The following is a 25,400-nucleotide window of genomic DNA, read 5'->3' on the forward strand; positions in this document are numbered from 1 at the left end:
GGTGTACAATACAGCCCCAAATTGTTCGTTGCCAATGTTCTAGAAGATGCGCCCATGCTTAAGCCTGGACGCTTTCTCTCATTTTCAGCTTTTTTCTCATTTTTCTATTTCTCTACTCCAATGAGTCAAAACTGCAAAAAGACCATCTGTTTGCACTATTAAGTAGAACATACTTCACGCCATAGGGACAACTATCGTCGCCAAATTTTGTTTAAAAAAATGATGTTTTCAGAAATTCACTAGTACATAATGGCTTAAAGGCAAATTAGCCAAATGATGACAAACTGATAGTTATGTACTCCAGGAATTTACCCAAGTGGTGAGCTCCTCCACAATCCTAAAATTTATTGAATTGCTGGATACTGCTTATTCAGTTTATCATATAAAATTTGTGTTATCATTACCACCCCCACCCATTTTTTATTATTTCCATCCGCCCCTCCGAAAAAGATTCGTGTGTACGTACCTGGTATACTGTCAAGCAATTCCAAATACATCAGACTTGGGAAAAATCAGTTGTCCTACAACTCGTTCCAAAGGTAAGAAGTGCAGTTCTACACACTGCACTGCAACTGCACTTCGGTGCAGTTTGGTGATCGAGTTCAAGTTTTAAACTTATTTTGTTTTGTACAGCCGACAATTATAAAGTTTTGAAAGGGAAATAAAGACTATTCAAGACAACAATATGGAATTGGTCATTTTATGAACGTCAATCCTATCAAATATTTTAAGCTTGGGCAAATGCAAGGCCTAATCCGGCTTAAAAATTACTATGTCAAATACTACAACGGCTTCATTCTAGTAGCTTCGTGTGAAATCTGTCAAATGCAGTAGAGTCCTCAATGTTTGTTAAATGAAATCTTTAAAGGGTCATGTAGTCCAGATTTATTGATACAGATACTTGTTATTTGACGTTTATAAAGATTTTTATCACGCCTGGTGAAACAATTCTTTCAGGTCGAATATGGTAGATGAATTGACTGAAATGTTGATAAATAAATATTTAATTTTTAACATTTACATACTTGATTAAAATTTCAATTTGAATATTTGGATTTCAAAAATATTAATTTGATCAAATAAATTAGAGAGATTAGTTATTTAGGTAGTTGTATGAAATACCCCCTACCTAATATTCTTCAAATCAGTAGAACCTAAGTATAACCTTTTTTTGTCGATGTTTTTTTACAAACCAATTTGAGCTATGTATTTGCATATTAGGGGGGGGGGGTAAAGTATCCATAGTTTCCATAGTTTGGCTAAAAAAGTATTATATTTTCATCATATTTTTTAATACTTCATTAGGATTGAGCGTCAGAAAAACAGACCCGCTATACTTTACCCCCGCCTCCCTAATGTGCATACATAGCCTAAATTTGTTTCCAAAGTGATATTTTTTAATCTTACTTAGGTATAATTCATGTGGATTGGGCGTCAGAGAAATATATAAAAAGAATTTTAGATAGGGGACATTTCATACGAGTACCGTTATGGCACTTACATGAATGTCGCTCCTGTGTGAACTGAAGAAGAAAAAGTTCACTTTTTCAAGCTATTTTTATAATTGATAAGGATCTTGTAAAAACTTGAGTACATTTTCGGATTTTGCTTTGTTTTATTCTTAAAACAATTTGAAAGGCAGAAAAAAACAATACAAAAACTTTAAAAAGTAAAATATACCATATTCATACTCATACGGAGGAATCTTTTTAGAGGGACCAACATTGGGGGAGGTACATTTAAAAAAGTAAAAAATCCACTAGTTATATAGGAAATGATGGAAGCTGTTTGTAAAATAATGCAGTTTCGATTTTTAGACGGGGTGGGAGATGATGTAATCACACCTTTACTATTTTGCCATTAGTTGGATAAATGATAGAACAAACAGTTTATTAAAAACACATTGCCAGGGTATGAATTGAAGACAGTTAAAAACTTATTTTACTTGTCTTGTTTATAGGAATTGTTACGGAGGTCGAGAACTAGGCAGGTACCCAAAAATTGTTTTAGAAAAGGGACTATGCCGAAAAATGCAGCAAATTGATGGGGACAATAGAAAATATAAGAAATTATAGGAATAATCGTAAAAATCTTATGATTTCAAGGGAAGCATTGTCCTAAAGGCCCGTCCCCTGTGCATGCACTTCTCTAGAGTTCTAACCCTAAATAAACACTGAACTTGTTTCTTCTTCTTTTTTTGCAGGGGTAGTAACATAAGCGTAAACACGGAGAGTGGCCCTCTAACCCTACTCACCCTGTTATCTTAAGTCTGAAGTTTTTGCTTTTTGCTTTATTGCAAGGTCATGCCTATGGTTTGGAGGTTGTTCCTCCTTGAAATAGGGGAAATAAGTGCTTTTTGATATTTGAACAGTAAAAGTAGAAGCCCAGACGAAAATATTCTGAGTACGGTTGCATATTCAAACTATTGAAAATTGTATTGTTACGTTCTGGAGCAGCAAGTTCCTAGCCCCACTCTGAACTGGTAAGTGTTTACTATCCATACCAAAGAAATTAACATCATCATATAATTATTAAATCTTTATATTTCCCGTTTCAGATGGTTCAGGCTATTCAAGTTTTGAGGTTTCACTTATTGGAATTAGAAAAAGTAAGTTATTTAACCATTTTTTTTCTAGAAAAAAATCGATTAAAACCTGTTGGAAACTCTTTTTATAAAACTTCAGAGAAAAAAGAAAAAAAACTGATCACGTATTGCAGGGGGTCGCTTATAGCAATCTTGAACAGATTATGGGAGTAGATAATGGAGAAGAAAAGATTCAATTTCCCATTCGGCATGCTTTACAGAATGCTTAAGAATCACTTGAAATAAACTTAGTGAAAGGGGGAAGTTGAAAATTAGATCAAGTCTGCGCCTTTAGCCATACATTTAAACAACGGATGTTTAGCTTATACCATTTTTCTCTGCCTTGTTTAAAACCTTTCGCTTTTATTTAAGATTTATTTTAGTTAATTTGTTTAGTTTTTAACTTCATCAAAGAAATGCCCTGATTCATTTCAGTTTTGGTCTTATCCATGCATTGAAGTATTTTGTATTGAATGAAGAAAGATTTTGACAATTTTTTTTGACAATTTTTTTAAATTTTGACAATTTTTTTAAATTTTTGAAAAATTTATTTCAGCTTATTTATTTCAATAAATCTCAGAATAATTTTGTTTTATCTGTGTCAGCTCTGTTTTTGTCGATGCTTTAATGAATTTAGGATTAAAGAGAAAGTTTTTACTTTTTTTTTCATTTTAAACATAACTAAGGAATTCGACAAGGCATTGTGGATTGACAATTGCATTTAAACATTGAAAAATAATTATTTTAGACACTGAAACAATGGTGATGAAACTTACAACGTAATTTAAAATTGAATAAAAAAAATTTGATTTTTTATTGCTAAAGAAATGAAAAATTTCTTAATCCTGGAAACATCTACAAATACTTATTAAAAACTCCGTGAATAAATTTATTAGTAAAAATATATGTATTTACATAAAATATAAGTAGTATTAGCATTAAGTATAACATTAAAAAATGATTATATTATGATACAATTTTAAGTAACTGGATACCTCGTAGTCTACGTGATTCGTAGAGGTTTTTGTGTAATTCACAGATCAGGTGGGATTGAAATGTCTTGAGTTGATTTGAAGAATTGTCTCAAAATATTTAACAGGTACTTTCTTGTAATACCATGTAAGTTCAATATTTCCATTTGTACTTTTAACATTTCATGTATTTTCATTAAGTTCATGTAATTTCAATATTTTCTTTTAACAATATATTTTGAATTGACATTGAGGTCTCTTGAAAAGCAACAAATATTAAGAAGAGATTGTGGATTAATAATTTTTTGGAAGCAATATAAATAAATAAAAGATAAAGGGGTAATTAAATATTATCAAAATGAAAAAAACAAAGTAAAAGAGAAGAATTGACGATTTTTTTATGTTGAAGGAACTGCAATCTAATGTGCATCAATTACACAAAGACATAGATCATAAATTCTTGGATTTTTTTTTACAAACAAGCTAAACTATGAAAAATTTCAACGTCTGGATCTTAAAATACTTTTTTTAATCCTCAGATTGTTCCGCTAAAATTCTACACGTCTATGTGAAATTAGGGACACCTTGCTCGTTTTTCTTTTCTGGGGGTGGGCGAGGGGAAGTAATTCTTACGGAGGGAGGGGGGGGGGGGTAGAAGATGGCAAAAAATCTGATATTTTATCCTATTGTCAGGAAAAGCTCCTAATTTTGCTAGTTTAAAGGAATTGAACTGACTTGCCATGCATCTATAAAAAGTTCTTAGTGCCCTCCGCTTTCAAATACCAGAATTTCCGCGATTATTCATATAATTTTGGTTGAATTTTAATATAATAAATATTCTTTTCGATTTTTCTAAGTGTTTGACCCCTACCCCGGAATAAACTTCTTTCTAAAGGTTTTGTGTCTGCCTCTTCTTGTAATTTGAAGAAAAAACTAATTAAAAAGCAGCCAGTAATTAACTGCTTGTGAATATTTCATATTGGTCCTATTTTTAACCTCGAAGGAAATTGTTTATCTAGTATTTTTCCTAACATCGGTGACTAACCCCTAGAAAAAAGAGAGAATTAAGGGCCTAAGACCGCAAGCATCTTTTTAACCAGACAATCTTCTTTGTAGAGATTAAGGTCATTAATCACTGTTCCGCTTATAACAGCTGGATTACCTGACACAGCTCAAGACGCAATTTGTAGCATTTCGCCTATAGGGAATTCGTAATTAAACGAAAACGAAAATAGCTTGAGCCTAGGTCCCTTACAGAACTGATTGGAAAAAAATTAAATTGAATTCAACTATCCCCAGCAGTTCTTCATTAAGTCTTTGCGCATAAAAGAATCGTTCATGGGATGTGATGAAAACACGAAGAATTGAAGAATTTGCCTGTAAAGAATGTTATTTCGAAGACTTTTCATTCACTTTGCTTTTTTGAAATTTCTAAAAAGAAAATAAGGTTTTACGTTCTTTTTACTGACTAAAAATTTGACACATTAAAATTTAATATACAAAACTTAACATCTTTTAATAGTAAATACAAAGATGGCTGAAAAAGTGCTTAATTTGTTGTAATTTGCCCAGTGGTGTCAATTAAGAGGAGGGGCAATGGAGGGGCGTTCCCCTAGAATTGCTTGACTCTCTTTGATTTTGAAAAAAACTTTTCGGGGATATTTTCATTGAAAATTCCTTTTTTTTATATTTTCATTAAGAAAATGAAAAAAAAAACGACCAATTCCTAGACCATGAGACTTAATTTTGCTTCTCCTTCTAGATTTTCGTAAATTGATACTACCGACAGATCTAGGGGGAGGGCCCCAAGATTTTTTCTGGCGCCCTCTTTCCCTGTTTTTGCTTTTTTTACTCTTTTTTAGAATAAATTTGTCAATTTGGTCAATTATTGGCACCTTTATCACATCCCCCCAAGATTATGCTCATTGGCACCACATTGGGCTTCCCAAGATTTTGCTCTAGGTCCGCCGTTGATTGATACCACTGGTTTCACCCAGGAAAAGAAAATAGCTTTTACTGGGAGAGGGTGGGGGGGGGGGTTCGATGAAAAAATATTGAAAACGGAATAATTATGAATAATGACGTAAGAAAATCGTAAAGATCTTGAGATTTCAGAGGGTCCTGGGTCCAAAGATCCGATGTGCTCAGTGACCGCCCTAGACCACACGCAAATAAAAGAGGGATGAAACAAAATAAACAAAAAAGGGACGACTTAATCTGTCAAGCCGATAAAAGAACCAAAGTAGAATTGTTGTTTTTTTAAGTTCACACCAGACCGTTTTTTCATCTGTTCCACCTTTATATTTTCAGTCCAGGTTTTTATTAAATGGATGTTTCTATTAAAGGCTCTCACAGAGCTTTGCAATGAAAAATACTTAGAAAATAATTTAAATAGTAGTACCAATCTGTATGTTTTATCTGAGAGGAAAAATTTGATAGAAAAGGATTCAACTCTATTACCCTTCGAATTCAGTCGTATTTTGTGGAATAACTCAAAGAAATAATGTCTTAAGACGCAAACAAACAGTCATCTTTTAATTGTTTTCAATTCTAGTTAATTTTATTGAGCATCTTTACTTTTGCTTTATTTTGTATTTTTTATATTGTTTTACTCTCATATTTTAGCATTTTTCTCAATTTTATGTTATCATCATACGTTATAATTTTTATTATTTTTCCACGTTACCATTTTCTATTTTTCACTGTTTTCTTTTTAGGTTCATGAATTATGTGACAATTTTTGCCACAGATATATAAGCTGCCTAAAAGGTAAAATGCCAATAGACTTAGTGATAGATGAACGTGATAGTTCAAAACCGGACTTAGGTGATTCAAATAATAATAGTGGTGCAAGAGCCTCAACAGGGGATGGACACCACACAGACGGATCTAGTACACCAGACGTGGTAAGTCTCTTGCTTTTGCTTTGAGCAGCTCAATTGCCAAATTAGTTTACCCTATTTGTCCCTGTTGCCCCTATTAACCCTAAGAACGCAATGATTTAAAATTGGACTCGGTTGATTCAAATAATGTTAGGAGCATCCCTCAATAGGAGAGGGACATCTCACAGACGGATCTAGTACATCAAGCCTGGGAAGTCTCTTTCTTTTGATTTGAGCAACTCAGTTGCCAAATCCGTTCTACCCTATTCGTCTCTGTTGCCCCTATTAATCATGTGAACATGATAATTCAAAACCAGACTTGAGTGATACAAATAATAATAACAGTGGCTCATTCAAATAATAATTATAATGGGACATGAGTCTCTTAAGGTAGCGATATCACTCAGACGGATCTAGTAGATCACGCTGGAAAGTCTCTTGCTTCTGATTTGAGCAACTCAATTGCCGAATAAGTTTACCCTATTTGTCCCTGTTGCCCCTATTAATCCTGTGAACATGATAGTTCAAAACCAGACATGTGCGATTCAAATAATAATAACACTGGTACATGATCGTGCTTAGGAGAGGGACCTCGCACAGACGGATACAGCATATTAGACTTGGTACGTAATTTGTTTTCCATTTGAGCAATCCAGTTGCCAAATGGATTAACCCAATAAAAAAGATAAATGTGGGGAAGGTGACAGAGAAGATATGTCGATGGTATTTATTATCTAATATTAATTGTCTAGTGGAATATATGTTCAAATTTTTTTTTACTTTTAATGTAGAGAAACAAGTACGCCAGTTGGCTGGGGGGGGGTTACAATTGTTCATCTAGGTTCTGAAATATTGTTGCACCCAAGAAATGAAAAATCTTTGCCTTCTTCTAAATTTTCGGGACTTGGCAATACACTGTAGAAGAAGCTTCTGAAAAAAGGTTAGCGAGTTGATTAAATTGGCTTCTGAAAAAAAAATAATGTGTAGCCTATGTCTAATTTCCTTCTATTTTAAATTTCCTGCTGTTTTAAATTTTCCTGCTATTTGAAATTTTTCAAATCAATTATTTCAATTTAATTTTATTACAACTACAAGCTAAAGCTAACTAAAATGCTAAGAATCTTCCGGTATAGATTAGTGGTTGGTCCCTCCAGAGTGAAACGCTATAAAATTTTGGAAACTACTTTAGAAAATCTAAAATACTTACTCATATCACTCCTAAATGTATATCACGTTACTTTACCACCACCTTCACCCCCCTAACGAGCAAATATATAACACAATTTACATACACTCTATTAATTTCTTGTCGCTGGTTGCAGTTGACGTTACTAGTTTGCCGTTAAATTAATTTAAAGAAGTGATGGCAAATGGAAAATTAATGAAGTCTATATAATTTGGGCTATATATTTGCATATCAGGGGGGAGGGGTAAGGTAAAGTTATCTACTTTCAGGATGGATATAATAAAGAAACACGAAGTAGAAACAATAGGGAAAATCTTTTCAAGACAGTGGAAATCAAATCAGTGGATATTTCGGCCCTTTGCCCAAGGGCCGTCTTCAGCGCAATACGATACGAGAAAGATATATATATATATATATATATATATATATATATATATATATATATATATATATATATATATATATATATATATATATATATATATATATATATATTCTTTCTCGTATTGTGCTAAAGACGGCCCTTGGACATAGGGCCGAAATATTCACAGATTTGATTTCCACTGTCTTGAAAAAATTTTCCCTATTGTTTCTACTTTATGTTTGTTTGTTATGGAAAGGCAGTGTGGTCTTCGTCACTATTTTCGATATATTAAAGAATTTTATACTTTTCCAGGCTTGTTTACAAGGTTTTTTTTTCTCGGCCAACCGCAAAAATAGTACCCACCGTCCCCAAAGAAAGAAACAACAACTAGTGGTTTCAAGTTTTCCCGTTTGTGTTTCAGGCATAGAAAAAACGTCAAATTTGGTTTACTTTAATGTAAACTTTTATTTTTTTTATTTTTTTTTAAATTTTTTTTACTTAAATTTGTTTACTTTTATGGTTCGGTATCAAACCGAACCATAAAATAAAAAACGCGCAGAATCCTATTTAACGGAGGATAACTGAGGATAACGGAGGATAACTCGTTTATAACTGAATAAAAAAGGGTAAAGGATACGGCGTTAGACTTTACAGTCCCTACCGGCGGTGCTGATCCCCGTTTCTTGGCCCTTCAGCCTTTTGGCCCTTGACGTGTATACCAATTAAACTCAAAGAAGTTGAATAATATGGGAAAATATTGCTTTCCCTGCTTATTGACTTAATAAGAAATACTAGCTTGGTGTCTGCGTCTTTAGATTCCAGTGGAAAAGTTTTCTCTTAGAGTTTTCATTTTAGAGAACCAAGCTGATTTGAACAAGATCTTCGTTTCCTCTTATATTGTGTCAGAAAGAATTTCCCCTTTCGCGCTTGTCTGGTGAGTTATGGGTCCACTCCCCCCATTTTCAGTTTCCATAGTGATTGGGAGCTTGACATTTTTTGCTGTTCCTTCCTATTATTGAAACTTTTTTCTTGGCAGAAGATAACTTCAATATGCGGGATTTTTTTTTAGGAATTCCTTCACATTACCTGATTGGTGATTTGTGCTTGGATTCAGCAAGACTTACATTAGGGGCAGTCTTTATGACAAATAGTTCCATCCAGAGCCATTTTTGGGCCATTTTGAACATATTTTGCTCATGATTTCTATCTAATAAAAACAAGTTAGCGTAGAGGAAAAAAAGAAAAAAGCGACATTAGGCACTTGGAATGCCAGGAGTGGATCAAAAGCATGCATACATAGGACTTGGGCCTTCAACCTTCCAACCAAAACCCCCGAGATGGTGAGATTTCTCTAATCTTTCTAATCATCCCTTTTCTTTTTATTTAAAATTCTTGGGAGGGCAAGGGGAGTTGAAAAATTTTATATACCTCTGTTGATATTTGACTTCTTTTATCAGGCAAACCTCTTTGTGCGTGCCGTGTAAAAAGTTTCAGGTATCTTAAACAATGTTAAACTGTAGTTTCGTGATATAGATTCCATAAGACTATTGAATTTTTTTCCGGAATTTGACAGCATTGTCTATTTAGCAGAAAAATGTCCCTTACCCTAAGGCGTATCGCTCAGTGCACATTTTCAATGGTTTTGATCAGGGCCATATCCAGGATTTTTGTTCGAGGGGGGGGGCTACCCATAAACTTGAAAAAAAAAATATCACAATTTTGTTTCTGTACATTTTGTTACGTTTTTGCGAGTAAGACAAAAATTTGGGGGCGGGATCAAACGCTCTCCCCCACCCCCTGGAAACGACCTTGGTTCTGACCGAGGAAAATATTATTTAGCCAGAAGTGTATGTTTTCTTGTGCATTTCTACCCATTCGAGGTTTGAATGTGTCATGAACGCTATTTCACTCATATGTAACGTACACTCATGGCAGGAGCCAACAATTTTATATGATATCAATACTGAAGTAAAACTGTTGCTTAGGTAAAATTGTCGGTAGACCTCCCCCCTGTCCCCTCGACTAGTTATAAGTTCATGTTTTCCATTTGCACCTCGTTTTTGATTTTTAAATGTAGCCCTTAAAGTCAGGTCATCAGTTAGGATGTCAGTCAAGAGGGTGGGGGGGTAATTGCCCCCTAAATTTGAAAATTCTATTTTTGACCTTTCCATTGAAAGTATATGTTTTTGACATTTTTAAGCCCAAGTGTAATATAGCATTGCCAATTTGGATAGCCTAACATGATGGTCAATGTTTTCCTTTCTTTCTCTTCTTTCTTGCTTTCCTTTCTTTTTTTATATTATTTTGCCATTTTCCATGTTTTCTCGTTTATTTTTAACCAGCAAATAACGGTATGTGAGAGAGAATCTTCTCTAATATGTTGTTATTTTATGTTCTGTGAGATGCTGTGTTTTCACTGAGCTGATTCCCTTGGCGAAAGGTCATTACTATTTGCTATACTTATTTCTTATTACAACCCCCCTTTGTGGGGAAGCATCCCTCTTGGCGCCACCCGGGGATATCTTGTTCCAAAGGGAACGCAATCAAGTAGGGATTTTCACACGCCCAAGTGGTGTTTTGGAAAGGTCAATTTCTGAAGCAGACTATTCTGGGGATACTTAGCAAAGGATAGTGTTTATCTCTGCACTGGAATGAGATGAGGCAGGCAGATTTTTGCCAGTGCGTTCCTAGAATTTTCGTTCCTAAACATATTTAGGCTAAGTATTTATGTTTTAATGAAATTTGCTGTGAAACCTAGTTGTATTACTATAATTATACTGTTATGTGACGTAATATACAGTTATAACTAGTTTGTTTTAGGAGAAGGCTAAGAGAGGGGTGAAAGAGATTAATAATCACAGACAGAAAAGGGAATAGAAATAACTAGCTAGACCAAATAAAAAAGGTTTTCCAGGGTAAAGGGGTTAGTGTGGAGGTAAAACATTTCATAAAAAAGTGTTCAGAAAATTATTTGTCTGACATATGTAAAATAAAAGTCAAGAATGTCATTAAAGTAAGAATTTGGGGAAGTTCGCGCACTTAAACAGACACTAGGAGAAAACAGTAAACAGTAGGCTAAAAGAATTATATAGAAATTATTAAACTATGGAAAAGTTCATTAACATATCGATATTTGGAAGGGGATGTTGTCAGATTTGTAAATATTCCAGATATCCACCTAAACTCTCTGCACCTAATCCTATTTCACTACAGGTACCCATGGAGTAAGAAGGAAACTCTGGGACTAAGCACCTTGAAATGATGTTGCTCTTTTTTTTGCCCCCTCGTTTTAATAATGTACTTCTGATTAAATTAGCCGTACACAAATACATTCACTGGTGCCTGATCACTGGCTTCACATATATACGGCAGAAAGATCTTAGCCCCTCTTGTCAGGAAAAAAAATCCTACCTGGAAAAGTCAAATCTAGAATCTGTAAAAAACGTTCGATATTAATATAGCTGAATCCTTTAACTCTGGCCCTACTACCCCTCCCCTCAGTATCTAAGTTGGTGGATAATTATTACTTGATCTCAAGCGCGATATCCCCTAGTTGATAAACTGATTAAACTGCCTCCAAGATGATTTATTGCTTACGTTTAATTTTTGAAGATAGATAACTTAAATTGTCCCTCTACCCCTAGAACAATCCTCAAAGTGACTCAGAGCCAAGTTCTGATATAAGATAAGTGAGTTCCACCTCCACCCCTAACTGACCAAATCTCCTCTCATAGAGAAATTCCTTAGCTATGCTCGTGTAACATGTTCAAAAAGTTCTTTCCGGAAAAAAGTCCTTGCGAATTGCGAATAGACTGGAACTTTACAGCTGGGATCACTTTCATTTCATGACTTGGAACTCCAAATTGCACTTTCAGAAACCAAACAGACTCACTCACCAGAGCCATAAAATCCAGTGCAAATTGCAAATGAGATCAGGAAGGTAATTTCAAAGGAAGGGAGCAAAAGTTGAATTGACACGAATTCACAACTTCTTTTGAAATCTACAAGTGTTTGTTATTTTTTAGAAGAGTTCTAGAAAAGTGTTTGTTATTTTGTTATATATATATATATATATATATATATATATATATATATATATATATATATATATATATAGAAATTTTTTGTTATTTTTTAGAACTCACTTCTTTTTTTGAAATCTACAAGTGTTTGTTATTTTTCAGATAAGCAAATACCTAACAAAGAATCTTCTCATTGAAATTTAGAAAATAATGAACGATCTGAATTATTAATATCGAATTAATTTTCAAATTAGATCTTAACACCGTGGATAAGAACAGTCAAAGAAGATAAAAACAAGTAAAAGTGGAATTGAGACGAGCTCCCTGCTTCTTTTGAAAATCTGCAAATATTCGGAAATTAAAAAGAAAAACGAACATAAAATGACATAGACGGTGATATGTTCATAAATATACATAAAAAAAGACGAGACGCTATTTCCCACAAAGCCTTCATGGCTGATAGAAATGGGGGGAGGGGTAAATATATTATATAAACACTCGTTCAAAACCACAAAGAAACCAAAAGTCCTTTGCAGAGTAAAAAGTCTATTTTAGAAGATCTCTAAGAAGTCTACTTCCAGATACTTACCATAAAAAGTCCAGAATCCTGCTTCTATAGATAAATCTTTCTTTTAAAATTATTTTCGGAAAGAATCCATCTGGAAAAATAAATTTACGCGTGACGATAATATTTCGACCCGGAATCTGAAGAGGCGCTGTACTCTGTTCAGGAATCGTTTGGGGGCTTGGAGTTAGCTACGTTGGCAATAATTTGTCCTAGGGGTGCCGAATTCAAGAAAACGCAAATTGTTTGAAAAATGTATAATATATTGGCTAATGGAGAATAATTGAGATATAGGTAGGCACACCCGCACAGAGGGGCGTGGGATTCCCTCCCTACTGAAATCCACGTTAAGTATCCGCTTCATCGAAAATAATGGAGAAATAGTAAAATTATATATGCGTAAATGTAAAAAATGCATAATTTTTCATTTTACTCAACCCTATAGAAGAGTTACTCTGATCCCTATTCCCTTCTTTCCTGAGGGTCTGACCTTTGTGCACCTATGCTTATAATTAATGCGCGTTCAGAAGTTTTCTATAGAGGGATAGGATTATGGCTTGGGGTCAGGCTCTCTCAGTATCAAATAAATGAAAAAAAGACCCTAGTAGAGAAGCAAACTCTAGTGCGTTAAATGGAGAAAAAAATAATTAAGTGACCGCTTGAACATTTAACGCCATCACACGATAAAGTATAAGAGAAAATAAAAAAATGAAAAATTGAGAATTTTTCCATCAGTCCATCAACCCAACAACGCCCAAGCAGATGTTCAGCATATGCCATAAAGTATATTGGTAATTTTTTTAGAAAACAAGCCGTACTTACTGGTTATATAATAAACACCAGAATTTCGATCGCGGATGATGCGAAGTTGACACAAGAAACTGGTCAAGCAACTTCTTTATACCACACAATTAACTTTGGCTTGGTTGGAAAATAAATTGTAGCTTATTTAAGTATTTAGGCGGTATTTTGGTTTGGTTAGGCTAGTATAATATATGCTATGCTTTATCTACACCCTCCCTAATGTTCAAATATATAGCCGAAATTTGTTTCTAAACTATTATATTTTCATCATATTTTGTTTGTTTTCATTAGCATTAATCGAACTTCACTTCCGGAGTGTTTACTATATAACCGATAAGTACAAAAAAGCTTGCACGCAAATTCTCCTCAATAAACAGATCGAATTCAGCTAGATCTGATTTTTTGGCGATTTCAATCGTTGATATATCTTAGATCCTATCCTTAGGATTTTTTTTCTTTGATCAAAAACTAATCAGCATGATAGTTAATTATTACCTTTACAATTGATAAAGACAATATTAAGTAAACATTAGGATCAAAGTAGTGTAACCTAATACCGACAAGTAAATAATCAAGACTACGCTTTATATTTCTGGCATGCTTAGCCCATGGATTTTTTTTCCCCATTTTCCCATCATCCATTGTTTGTAGAAAGTTTTTCCATATTCTCGGATCTCATTCCCGATAAGTAAGAAGGGATAAAGCTCTAGGGATATCCTGGCGCGTCTATTTGCACAATTACAAGGATCCAGTCATCAGTCATTTCCTGGTGATGTACGATGTAAGCAGACTCAGCGAGACTCGGAAGTTTGGAGATTAGGGGAGAGGTCCGGTCAAGTGAAAACTTTTGACGAGTCTAAATGATTAGAGAAATGTAAAAAAAAAACACACAATGAAATTCTTCTTTATTAAACCAAAGAGACTATGCAGTTTTGTTTTTTTAACGACAATTCGTCGATGCCATGGCTTAAGACTTGAAATAATTACAATAATAATAATTTATTTTACTTCCCTTCCTTATATTTCGAAAAGTACCCTTTATGGTGTTATAGTTGAAAAAATTGAAAAAAAACAAGGTTTTCCTGATAGATTCGGAAAAGTACCTTTTTAATATCCTTATTTTTAAGAAATAAAAACTATTCATCCTCCTCCCTAGCATTTTCGTGAATTGGTGCCCCTGAGAAAATAATCAAGACGATTCGTCGCTATCACCCCTTATTCTATTCTATTCCGTATTTTTGCACAGTTAAGATAATAATAATACCAATAATGAAAGTAAAACAGTTCAAAATAGGGATGAAACCTTTTATCGACAGTGAATAGATATAAAATTATTTAACAGGATATTTCGAACACATATACAGTTATACATATGAGTATACATATATATACATACATACATATATATATATATATATATATATATATATATATATATATATATATATATATATATATATATATATATATATATATATATATATATATATATATATATATATATATATATATATATATATATATATATATATATATATATATATATATATATATATATATATATATATATATATATATATATATATATATATATATATATATATATATCCTTCCTTGCACACACACCTTTTTGCGTGCGTATCTTAATGCTTTGATTTCTGAAGAAAATGAATCCTACCTTTGACATCTGTAAAAAATCTATGCTTCTAATTATCACAAGTAACGGAGTGGAGGAAGGGTCATAAAATGGTGTGAAACAAGCCAAATTTTAAGGCTAAAAATTTAGTTTGCGTGTCAATTTTAATTTAAATAGTTACTCAGTTGGTACGACTAAAAACTAACCACAATATCTTCATGCGATTTGTTCACCAGGGTCAGATTATCGTTTCTGTGCGTGCTTAACAAGAACTCTATCATATTAAGCTTGTCCAGAAATGTATAAGCTATGATTTTCCTGATGCTAAGCCTTGTTAGTAACTGATCATTACCCAAAGTATATATATTTTACCAATGACAATTTTGATGGTAAGCGCTGAGAATGTTGGCATGTATGCAAAAAAGAAAAAAAGAGGAAGAACGAAAAAAAAAAAAACCTTATAGTGGACCATCCTGTCGTAAAAATAAACGGGACGTAGGGTTCAAATAACGGAGACTCCCAAAGAACCATATCTGGGTATCACAAAGGTGTTTGAAAGTCTTTTAGGATTTGGTAGAAACGCTTAGGCTACTCAGATAGATGCTGTTGCTTTTCTGAATAATTAATTAGCGTTTACTGAAAAAAATAAGCCGTCAAGAGGAGTCGAGCCTGCGACCTTGAACGCGGCAAATGTCTTTTGGCAATAGTGTTCTTTATATTGCTAAAATTCCTATTCCTTAAGTTTATTTCACTTTATTATTATGAACGGCAAAGTTACATTAAAACAGTAAAATTTTCCATGAAGAATTTATCAGTTTATCCACTCCATCGCTTAAGAATTAAAGTGATAATGGATGTTTAAAGCTCTTATGTAGGCTAGATATCGTTTTCATTTTTCGTCTTGGCTGTAGTCTATTTCAGAAATTCACTAAAATTATTATTTAGCTCTTAGAAGCCTTATAGTTGTTTTTAAACCACATATTAAACAAATGAAGAATTTAAAAGAAACGCACACAGATACACGTACTAAACCACCAGGGTATATTCACGTACATTTGTGTACACAGGGAGTGGGGACACGCCCTATTGACATCTAGATGGCCTCCCCCCAAAAAAATTTCTTCTGAAAAAACACAATAAAGTGAGCAAAAGCAAGAAATGGCTCCAAAATTGGGCGACACTTTAAAATGTATTACCTTCGTTAATAAGTTTTACGCTCATTAAACGGCCTTGATACGCTCCTCAACGAAGTTTGGCTAATAGAAATTATACAATTCTGAGGGGGGAAGGCAACTTAAAAATCCAATTTTATGGAAAATTTTAGAAACCACAGGACATACCATAAAATCTCGAGGCTGTGTGGGCCCTACGTCCGCTCTTCCTGAGTGTGTGTGCCTGGTCTAGGGGAAATCCTTGTACATTTTTATTATTTGGACATTAAGAGGGCTTGAGTCACCCGACTCACCTCTTAAAAATCTCCTAAATGTCAAGGGCTTTGGGTACCTTTTGCCCAGAGTTACACATAAGTACGGCCATATCCAGGATTTTTGTTTTGTGAGGGTTTTCCAAAAGAAGTTTTGTACGGGAAAGGGGGGGGATTTAGCACAAATTTTGTTCGGGGATTTTCCAAGAGAATTTGCTGAGTTTCTTTTTAGTCTTTAGAATTGTTTTTTTACCTGCATTTTTACCACACGAGATAGATATTTCGGTGGAGAGGGAGGGGGGGGGGTTAAACGTGGTATTCCCCTTCCCATAATACATCCTTGTATCTAACCCATAAAAATATGCTATATAAATAAAAATATTTATTTTGTTATGGCATTTTTACCGGTTTTACGTCGTTTGTGGCATTTCTGCGTGTCATGAGTTAACCGTAATGACCTTGGTGTTTTGTTTTTATTATCTACTTTAGAAGGACATTATTCCTGACATGACTGTCATTAAGGATATCAGAAAATCAAAACCACTTTTCACTCATTTATTTCGACTCGTACTAGGTCACAAAGAATACGTGAAAAACTAAGAATGCTCAGTTTACGAGTGTCTGTCAAAAGATGATGAACTTCGGGAAATGACATTTGCAGGACATAACTTGTCTCTGTTTTTCCTAGAGATACTTTCCCAAGTGTACTTGGGAACACGAAAATTGTCAAAACAAACTTAGTCATAAACTCATTTTGCTTGACACAGTGAAAGCAAGGAAGGCGCAAAATATTAACAGCTTTTCCCATAGTGTTTGTACTGCACATGGAAGGGGAAAGATACAAAGACCCCATCCCAACTTTTAAATTATAGAATTTACATTACCTTGATATAAAAGTCCCACAACACAAACTTGCAATACCTTTAACTTAAAAAGTTTGATTCATGATTTATCTTTAGGTGCGGTACCTTCGCTGGATTTTTTCTTCTTTTTTTGGGGGGGGGGCAGCTGGCAGGTAGTGTTGGATCTAGAACCTTGGGAAGGAACGAGTACTGGAAATTTGGATTACCATTTTTTGTTTTCTTCTTTTTTACTCGGTAGGTTTATGGAATGGTATTTGGATGTCCCCCCCCCCAAACCTTGAAAAATAATATATTGCTCGGCCTCCTGCAGAGTTTAGCTTTTTGGTTTGAGTTTTTTTCTCTTTTTTGTAACTGAAAAAGACAATCTAGTCAAAAATTCCAAAATCTTCAAGCTACTTTGATGGTTTCAAATTCATTGTTTTAATGTATTATCTATTTGTCTAGGCCTTATCTACAAATTTGGACACTAGAGTAAAGATAAGTAATTTCCCAAAATTTATGATGATGTATTGTTAATAATTTAGGACTGTTTGATGATTTTAGTTAGTGATGAGGAATGTATAGAGGCAATTTTATTCCCTCCCCCCATTTGCACTCCAGGAAAAAAGCAACTTAGGCAGTCCTTTCTAGTAGTGTAGTTATATTTAATAATTAGACTTTCCCTTAAGGCCCTATATCTAACGTAGGCTGTTGCTACTCAATAAGCTGGGATCCCTCGAATTAAAAAATTTAAAGAATGAACTGAAAACTGTAAAGTGCTTTACCGTACACAGACTTAAAGTGCGATTAATTTTCTATTATAGTTTATGTTTGGTATCCTAATTGCCGATCCTCTAGGGATTCTCTATTTTGTAATTTAAATGTTCTAAAATCCTTCTATAAAGCTTTGGCTTCAGTTACGAAAATAGAGGGAGGGGGACGTATTTTTTAAACATAAGGGGGGACTCGTTTTTTTCAATTTTTGAATGAAAAAAGTTTTTTATGAAAAATAAATCCCCCCTCAATAAAATGTTTGTCAAAATCTAGGGAGTCAAGTGCCCCTCCAATGCCCCCTGCTCCAGTTGATGCAAATACTGTTTATTTGGAACACCTTTTTGGTTTTATGTGTTGTCTTGAGTTACTAAATTATCTTCACCAGTTATAATTCGATATTCGTAATTTTTCTTTATTCTAAAAAGTGTTAGAAAAATTAATTTAGTGTTCTAAGCTTCTTCCTTTTTAAGTCTTAAATTAATGCTTTTATTATTTCTATTACAGTTCTTTTTATTTTTCTATTTTTTATTTCTATTACATATTACATTTCTATTTTTTATTTCTATTACAGTACGATTCCTTGCTCACTTATGTTCAAATAAAAGCGCAGAAACTTGTTTCTGAAGGGGGGATTTGATGAAAGGTGTTTAAAATGTGATTTATATGAAAAGCATGGGAATTTTCAGATAATCGTAAAAAATCTAGGATTTTAATGGCTCCTTTGACCGAAGATCGCTGGGTTATGCACCTATTTATGCCCACTGATTATGCCCACTGATTTGTTACGCGTTATGCTTTTGAATTGTCTTTTGAATCATTTTTTAAACCATCAATTTTAATTTAAATGGAATTAGATCATTCCCATATATGTAAAAAAGGCTTTGCTCTTATTTTCTAAACGAAAGAAGCCACCACATCCCCAAAGAATGGTAACCAGAGATATTGTTCTACTGTAGAATGACCAGAAAAATTGACAAATTGAGAAAATCGGATTAAAGTCCTCCCTCTCCTATGAATTTACAATGTAGAAAGCACTTTAAGCGGATTATATATCCCACCAGCTTTTCTAGTAAAGCTAATTGCTTAGATCTACAGTGGAATCAGAAGGAGAGAAAAAATAAACATTGGAAATGTTTAAAGTTCCACCACTAGGACAATCAGTGATAAACAAAAACACTGAGAAGGAATCCTCTCATTATGTCTTTGAAGTCCAGAAAAGACAACATATGGCAACTTGGTATAAAATTGTCCATTAAACAACCATGTCAAGGGAACATATAAAGTCTTAATACCAAGTTTTAAAACTAAGCTACGTGTCATGATACATCCAGGGGTGATAGGGTGGGGAATTCCCTATGTCAAAATTTCAACTTTTGTTTGATAAAGCTTCCTTAAATAAATGAAAGCCTTCTTAACTTTTATTCAATACAAAATTTAAGATTAATTAAAAAAGGAAAGCCCTGAAGAAAAATAATATTTACTTCTAAAAAGCCCATAATTGATATTGCTTAGTTTCATTCGTCCCAAGCTGTACAAAATATCTATGAGATATACCTGTCGGGATGTCTTAGGTTCCTGATATGTTGCTTTAATTGTTTCTCACATTGGAGAAATTTTTTAAATGGGCTTTTATATATATATATATATATATATATATATATATATATATATATATATATATATATATATATATATATATATATATATATATATATATATATATATGTATAAATTTACATTCTACGTGCAAATTTTGATAAAAAAAATAAAAAAATCCATGACCTCAAATACTTTTCCTATGTCAATTAGTACAATAGTAAATTGTTTTGTGTAGATAGACTAGGTTAAAAAAATAATAGAGGGTGTCTGAGAAGATGGTGCTTGAAGACTTCAGGTTCTGGTCAGGCCCGTACGCTAGAATCTTTCGGTTCAAGGTACGGTTATAAAACGCAATTTTTAATTCATAATTTGAAATAAGTGCCCAAAATTGTTGAAAAATTTACGATTTAGGGGACTGGTGTCCCCCTACGTACGTGGCATATTTTGGTGCTTGAAAAGCAATGATATGCTTAGGACCGAATATTTACTGTTTGTATAAATAATATTTGAGACCACACTGGCTAATCATGATAAAACATAAAATCACGAAGAAAAGAAGAAAGCGAGGACAATAAACAGCCAGTGAAAAAGTTGAAAATTTATGCAAATATTTCGGTCAAGACCTCCGCTTGACCGTCCTCGGTGCAGAATAAAACTAATAAAAATATAAAAACCAAACCTTAAAACAAAACACAAAACTAAAATATGATGTTACGGTGAAAGTAACGGTGAAAGGTTACCCTTTGGTTTGGTTTTTTATATTTTTATTAGTTTCATTCTGCACTGAGGACGGTCAAGCGGAGGTCTTGACCGAAATATTTGCATAATTTTCCGAATTTTTCACTGGCTGTTTATTGTCCTTGTTTTCTTCTTTTCTTCGTGGTTTTATGTTCTATTTACTGTTTAGCAAAGTTTTACCAATATTTTGCTTGCAAGGGATATAGTGACTGAAAAAAATAATATGTTTAAGTCTGAATATTTGCGCTTTTGCAAATTTTCTAATGTTTTTCTTAGATGGGAAGGCCCTTTCGGGATTAGAAGGTCTTTTCGCCCCCTCAGTTTCTCTTCTCTGTTTAGCTGATATTTTACGCGTTCTATATGTTTTTTAGTAACGCGTAAAAAGTGGTTTATGATTTACGCTATTTGTAATGGCTTGGCTTGAATCCAGGTACTTAAGGTTAATGATCTTTCCATTTTTGCCAAGGAGTCTAACTTTCCCATTCTGAAATATTCGTGGACCATCCCTATTTCCAGCGTTTTCAGAGATGGAATAATAATTCCTAAATTTATTGATCTCAGGATGGAAGACACTCAATTAGTTGTCAAAATTGATTTAAAAGATTTGACTCGAAGCCAAGAAAATGGAACTGGAGAAAAAATTGTGAGTGTCGTCTAAAAATATTTTGGTAACTTTTATTTCGTATGTAGGATTATCACGTAGGCTCAGTAAAACTTATTTAAATAGACGGAAAAGCTTTTAAAAAAATGTGTAAGCGTCAAAATTAGAAAAAAATGTAATATTATAATACTGTAAGTTGTAATATTATAATAAAATTGTAATATTATATACCTTAGTATATAATTAGTTTGTAGGAGGCGCTAATAATTGTCAAAAGGGGAGCAAATAGTCTGGGGGTGCAAATACTACCCAATAATCCACCAAGAAAAAAAAACTATTCATCTACCTATTACAGATTTTGTCTTGTTCGTTTTTTTACTATAGAACTGTGCATTTTTACTAATTTAAAAATTTTAGTTCTTTTTTTCCCTGTTTTTTGAGGGATGTTGACTTTCCTAAAATATGATAAAAAAGACATATCTTATTTATGCATTATAATAATCATCAATTTTTTACACAAAAATGTTTTCCAAGGTTTTGTAGCTGACATTTTCCGATGTAAAAAATGAGAAAAAATGAGGGAACTACTCAGGTTTATTCCGTTCTTAAAATCTAGCTTTTTTTTCTCTAAATTTTCGATTATTTAGCTAAATTTCAAATTTTTGACGCTTTTTTCCCTCCAAATTTTGAAGAATTTCGACTTTCATAAGTTATAGCAACAAAGATATCTCTGTAATATATGTATAATAGTGATAATCCATTTTTCGTACTAAATAAAGAAAATAAATAAAAAATATTTTGCGCGGCTTTGTGTCTGAATATTCCAATGTTCTTGTAAATTCTGGCGTCAAAATTTAGTCCGAATACATTTATCATGTTGGCACTCGATTCTAGAGCTCCTTTGAGCCTGTCTCTTTTCGTCCTATATTTAGTACCAACATACTTGCCAAGAGTAAGTATCTTCCCTCATAAAATCCAATAGCTCATAGAGTTTTAATGAATTTGGCCATCTTTCTTTAAAGAAAGAAAATTTTTAGTGCTAAATTAACAAGGGCAGAAAACTCAATTCTGACTTTATATCAAGATGCCCATTAAAGGGGTTATTTAGTGGAAGTTAATGTAGAGTAAGATCTTTTAGAACATTAATCCTGAAAATGTGATGAGGAGGGTACCCAACAATTTGCTTTAAGGGGGGGCTAAGACCCACTATTTGATTTGTGGGCAAGGGAGGGGTTTTGCTTACTTTTGTTGTATTTATTTGGATTTTTTGAAAAGAACAAAGTCATGACAATAAAAACACATTTGGAAATAGATTATATGGCAAAAAACACTTTCTGCTTATGTTTCTTTAAAGTTTTAGGGAAAGTAGTTGGTGTGAAGGATGAAACTTCACCAGGCCTCCGTAATTGAATTCAAAACTAGATACTGGAAGTTTTTATTTCGGCTAATCAACTATTATCTTTAAGACGTCATAATAAGTTCATCCAGAAACCGATTGTTTTCCCTAATTAGTAATTTTTTTCAATTTCATTTCTTAAAGAAAAAAAATACTGTTGTAATTAGCGAAACAACCTTTTTTATAGCATTTAGGGAACTTGTTTACAACCCGGAGCTTCTGAGTGGGGGTTTCTACCCCCAAATACCCTCTCCCCTAAGCATATACCTCGACAGGATGCTATAAAAAATATCTTGTTAGTCTTTGGATTTATGTTTGATTTTTTTTTCTTTTAATGTAACCAATCCTGGGGGAATCCCCTCTGTGCGTCTTGTCTATAAGTAGGCTGGAAAGGATCTTTCTATATTTTGTTATTTTGATTTTTGTATGTTTATTTAGGCTTTCTCATTAAAATGGGTTCTATTGCAAAAAAAAAAAAAAAAATGTAACAGGTTCATTCGGGTAAGTTGACTTAAGTCGTTAAAAAGAACAAAAAAGAGAATATTATATAAATTATAAATGTCACAGGAAGTACTGGAAATAGGATATATCAGGTGAGAAACTTTCCTTAAAATAGAGCAAGAATTATGTGTTTACCACAGTCACCCCCCCCCATAAATTGTATGACTCTAGGCCCCCCTTCTGTAAGGAATAAATCAAATGGTGTGTTTGTTTATATATAATACCACTATTCTAATGACAGTTTGTCATCTGCCAACATAATATGTTTCCAGTTCACACCTCAGTTGTTTGTATGACACTCGACCCTGCCGGACACAAGCTACACTTCTGTCAGAGGTGGTCAGACCAGTATAATGATTCCATTTTCATTATCGTCAAGGGGGTGTCAATATTGACCAAAACTCTTGTTACTGTCAATGTTTATCCGACAGTGGATTAATAATAGTGTCTTCAGGTGGCTTTAGGCTATATTCTAAACTTGAATGAGGGGTTAGAAGCAACGGGTTCTAAGGGCTTAGGCAGGCAGGTAGTTTCTGGGTCTTCTCCCTCTCCTAAATCAGAACATTTTCCTGAAGCTGGTGTTCTCAAAATTTCGGGACTCACAAGTCAATTCGTACTTATCTGGGTTTGGGCATATAATTTTTACATTGAGAAAAGCTATGAAAAAGTCATATTACCTAGTCTAAATTTTCTTTTATAGAAGGAGCGTCAAGCTTATCTTGCCCCTCTTACGACGAACATAAGTATGTATCGGTACATGCTCGCATAAACTTGTGGGGCTTAGGGATTTTTCCGAGAGAATAGGGTTCGCGTTCGAGTTTATATATGCATAGGCTATGTATGATTTTTTTTTGCATTTTAGCACTTTTTATTGCAAATTTTCTTGGGAAAGAACTCCTCGGGTGAATCTTTAGAAGGATGCCCTTCCTAAGAGTATACTTATAATCCTGTGTCGCAAGAGCTTTTCAAAATAGAAGAATATTAAATTTGGCTAATTTTCTTTATATATATATATATATATATATATATATATATATATATATATATATATATAAGGGATATATATATATATATATATATATATATATATATATATATATATATATATATATATATATATATATATATATATATATAAGTATACAAGCGTGTAAGATAGTACATTGGCATTTTTATTTTAGATATTCGGTACTTCTGAAAATGATAAGATGAATTCGTTTATGAATCTTTTCTTTAATCTAATAATTTGAAATTCGATAAGATCTTACTATCAAACAGTTCGTGGTAACGAACTGTAGTAAGGAGCTACCCGGCTCAATAGTAACCAAAACTCTATAAAAACGGAATTTTCATACCAATAGTTACATCAAATGAATCGCATTTTAATGCTGATTTTAAATATATACGTTTCATCAAGTTTAGTCTTACCGATCAAAAGTTACTAGCCTGGAAAAATCTGCCCTATTTTAGAAAATAGGGTGAAACATCCCCTAAAAGTCATAGAATCTTAATAAAAATCACACCATCAGATTCAGCGTATCAGAGAACCCTATTGTACAAGTTCCAAGATCCTATCTACAAAAATGTGGAATTTTGTATTTTTTGCCAGAAGACATATCACGGATGCGTGTTTATTTGTTTGTTTTTTTTTTTGTTTTTTTTTTTTTGTTTTTCTTTTTCCCAGGGGTGATCGTATCGACTCAGTGGTCCTAGAATTTTGCGAGAGGGCTCATTTGAACGGAAATGAAAATTTCTAGTGCCCTTTTTAAGTGACCAAAAAATCGGAGGGTACCTAGGCCCCCTCCCACCCTCATTTTTTTCCAAAGTAGTCGGATCACTTACTGTTTTCAAAAAGTAGAGTTGAGAGAAAGAGTCAAACTTTAGCGTAAAGAGCAGGGCGTTGAAGAAGGAGCAGCCCCTTTCATATACGGGGTAATTTCTGTTCGTTTTAAGTTTTAATGTCGCTCCTTACTTTCAGTTAAAAAAACTTGTTTTTTTATTTAATCTTCCTTAGTATCTGATAAGCAAGTAATACTATCGACAGTAATATAGTTGATGGATTATTGTTAACGTCTCGGTCTTAAGTTAAAGGGTATTCTAATATATGCTAAAATAAAAATGGATTTTTTAAGCCTATGGCGAAATTATGAGTCAAAAGAAACATTTCTTATTAAAGCTTGATTTTAATATGGTGTTAAGAAAAGCATCCGTATTATAAATGACATAAATAAATAAGTTAAATCGGTTTCAACCCTGGTTGTCGGGTCAATTTTTAGCAAGTTACTTTTAGCCAAGTGATTGGTAATTTTAGTCATATTACTAGTGAGGGATAGTTTCAGTTTTAGCAAAAATGAAGGCCTATTATTTGTTGCAGACTGACTTAATCTTCAAGCAGCATTGCGAAACAAATAAATGGGATTAGAGGAATAAACTATTTTAATTGCCCCCCCCCCTCTGCCCATTATTATCAAATATGTGTTTACTGTCAAGTAGACTGCAGGAGTCTTTCTAC

At 33.3% G+C, this 25,400-nt stretch overlaps 1 protein-coding gene across 2 annotated transcripts in view; it reads left to right on the forward strand.

The window, feature by feature from the left end:
* Window positions 1-25,400, forward strand: part of LOC136028960 (homeobox protein homothorax-like) — a 199,741-nt gene that overhangs the window by 32,841 nt on the left and 141,500 nt on the right. For both annotated transcript variants that reach the window (XM_065706955.1, XM_065706956.1), the window contains exons 5-6: window positions 2,558-2,608; window positions 6,273-6,461. In XM_065706955.1, coding sequence (XP_065563027.1) covers window positions 2,558-2,608; window positions 6,273-6,461 — 240 coding nt within the window. The remainder of the gene's footprint in view (window positions 1-2,557; window positions 2,609-6,272; window positions 6,462-25,400) is intronic.

The sequence above is a fragment of the Artemia franciscana genome, chromosome 7, assembly GCF_032884065.1.
Source record: "Artemia franciscana chromosome 7, ASM3288406v1, whole genome shotgun sequence".
Lineage (NCBI taxonomy): Eukaryota > Metazoa > Arthropoda > Branchiopoda > Anostraca > Artemiidae > Artemia > Artemia franciscana.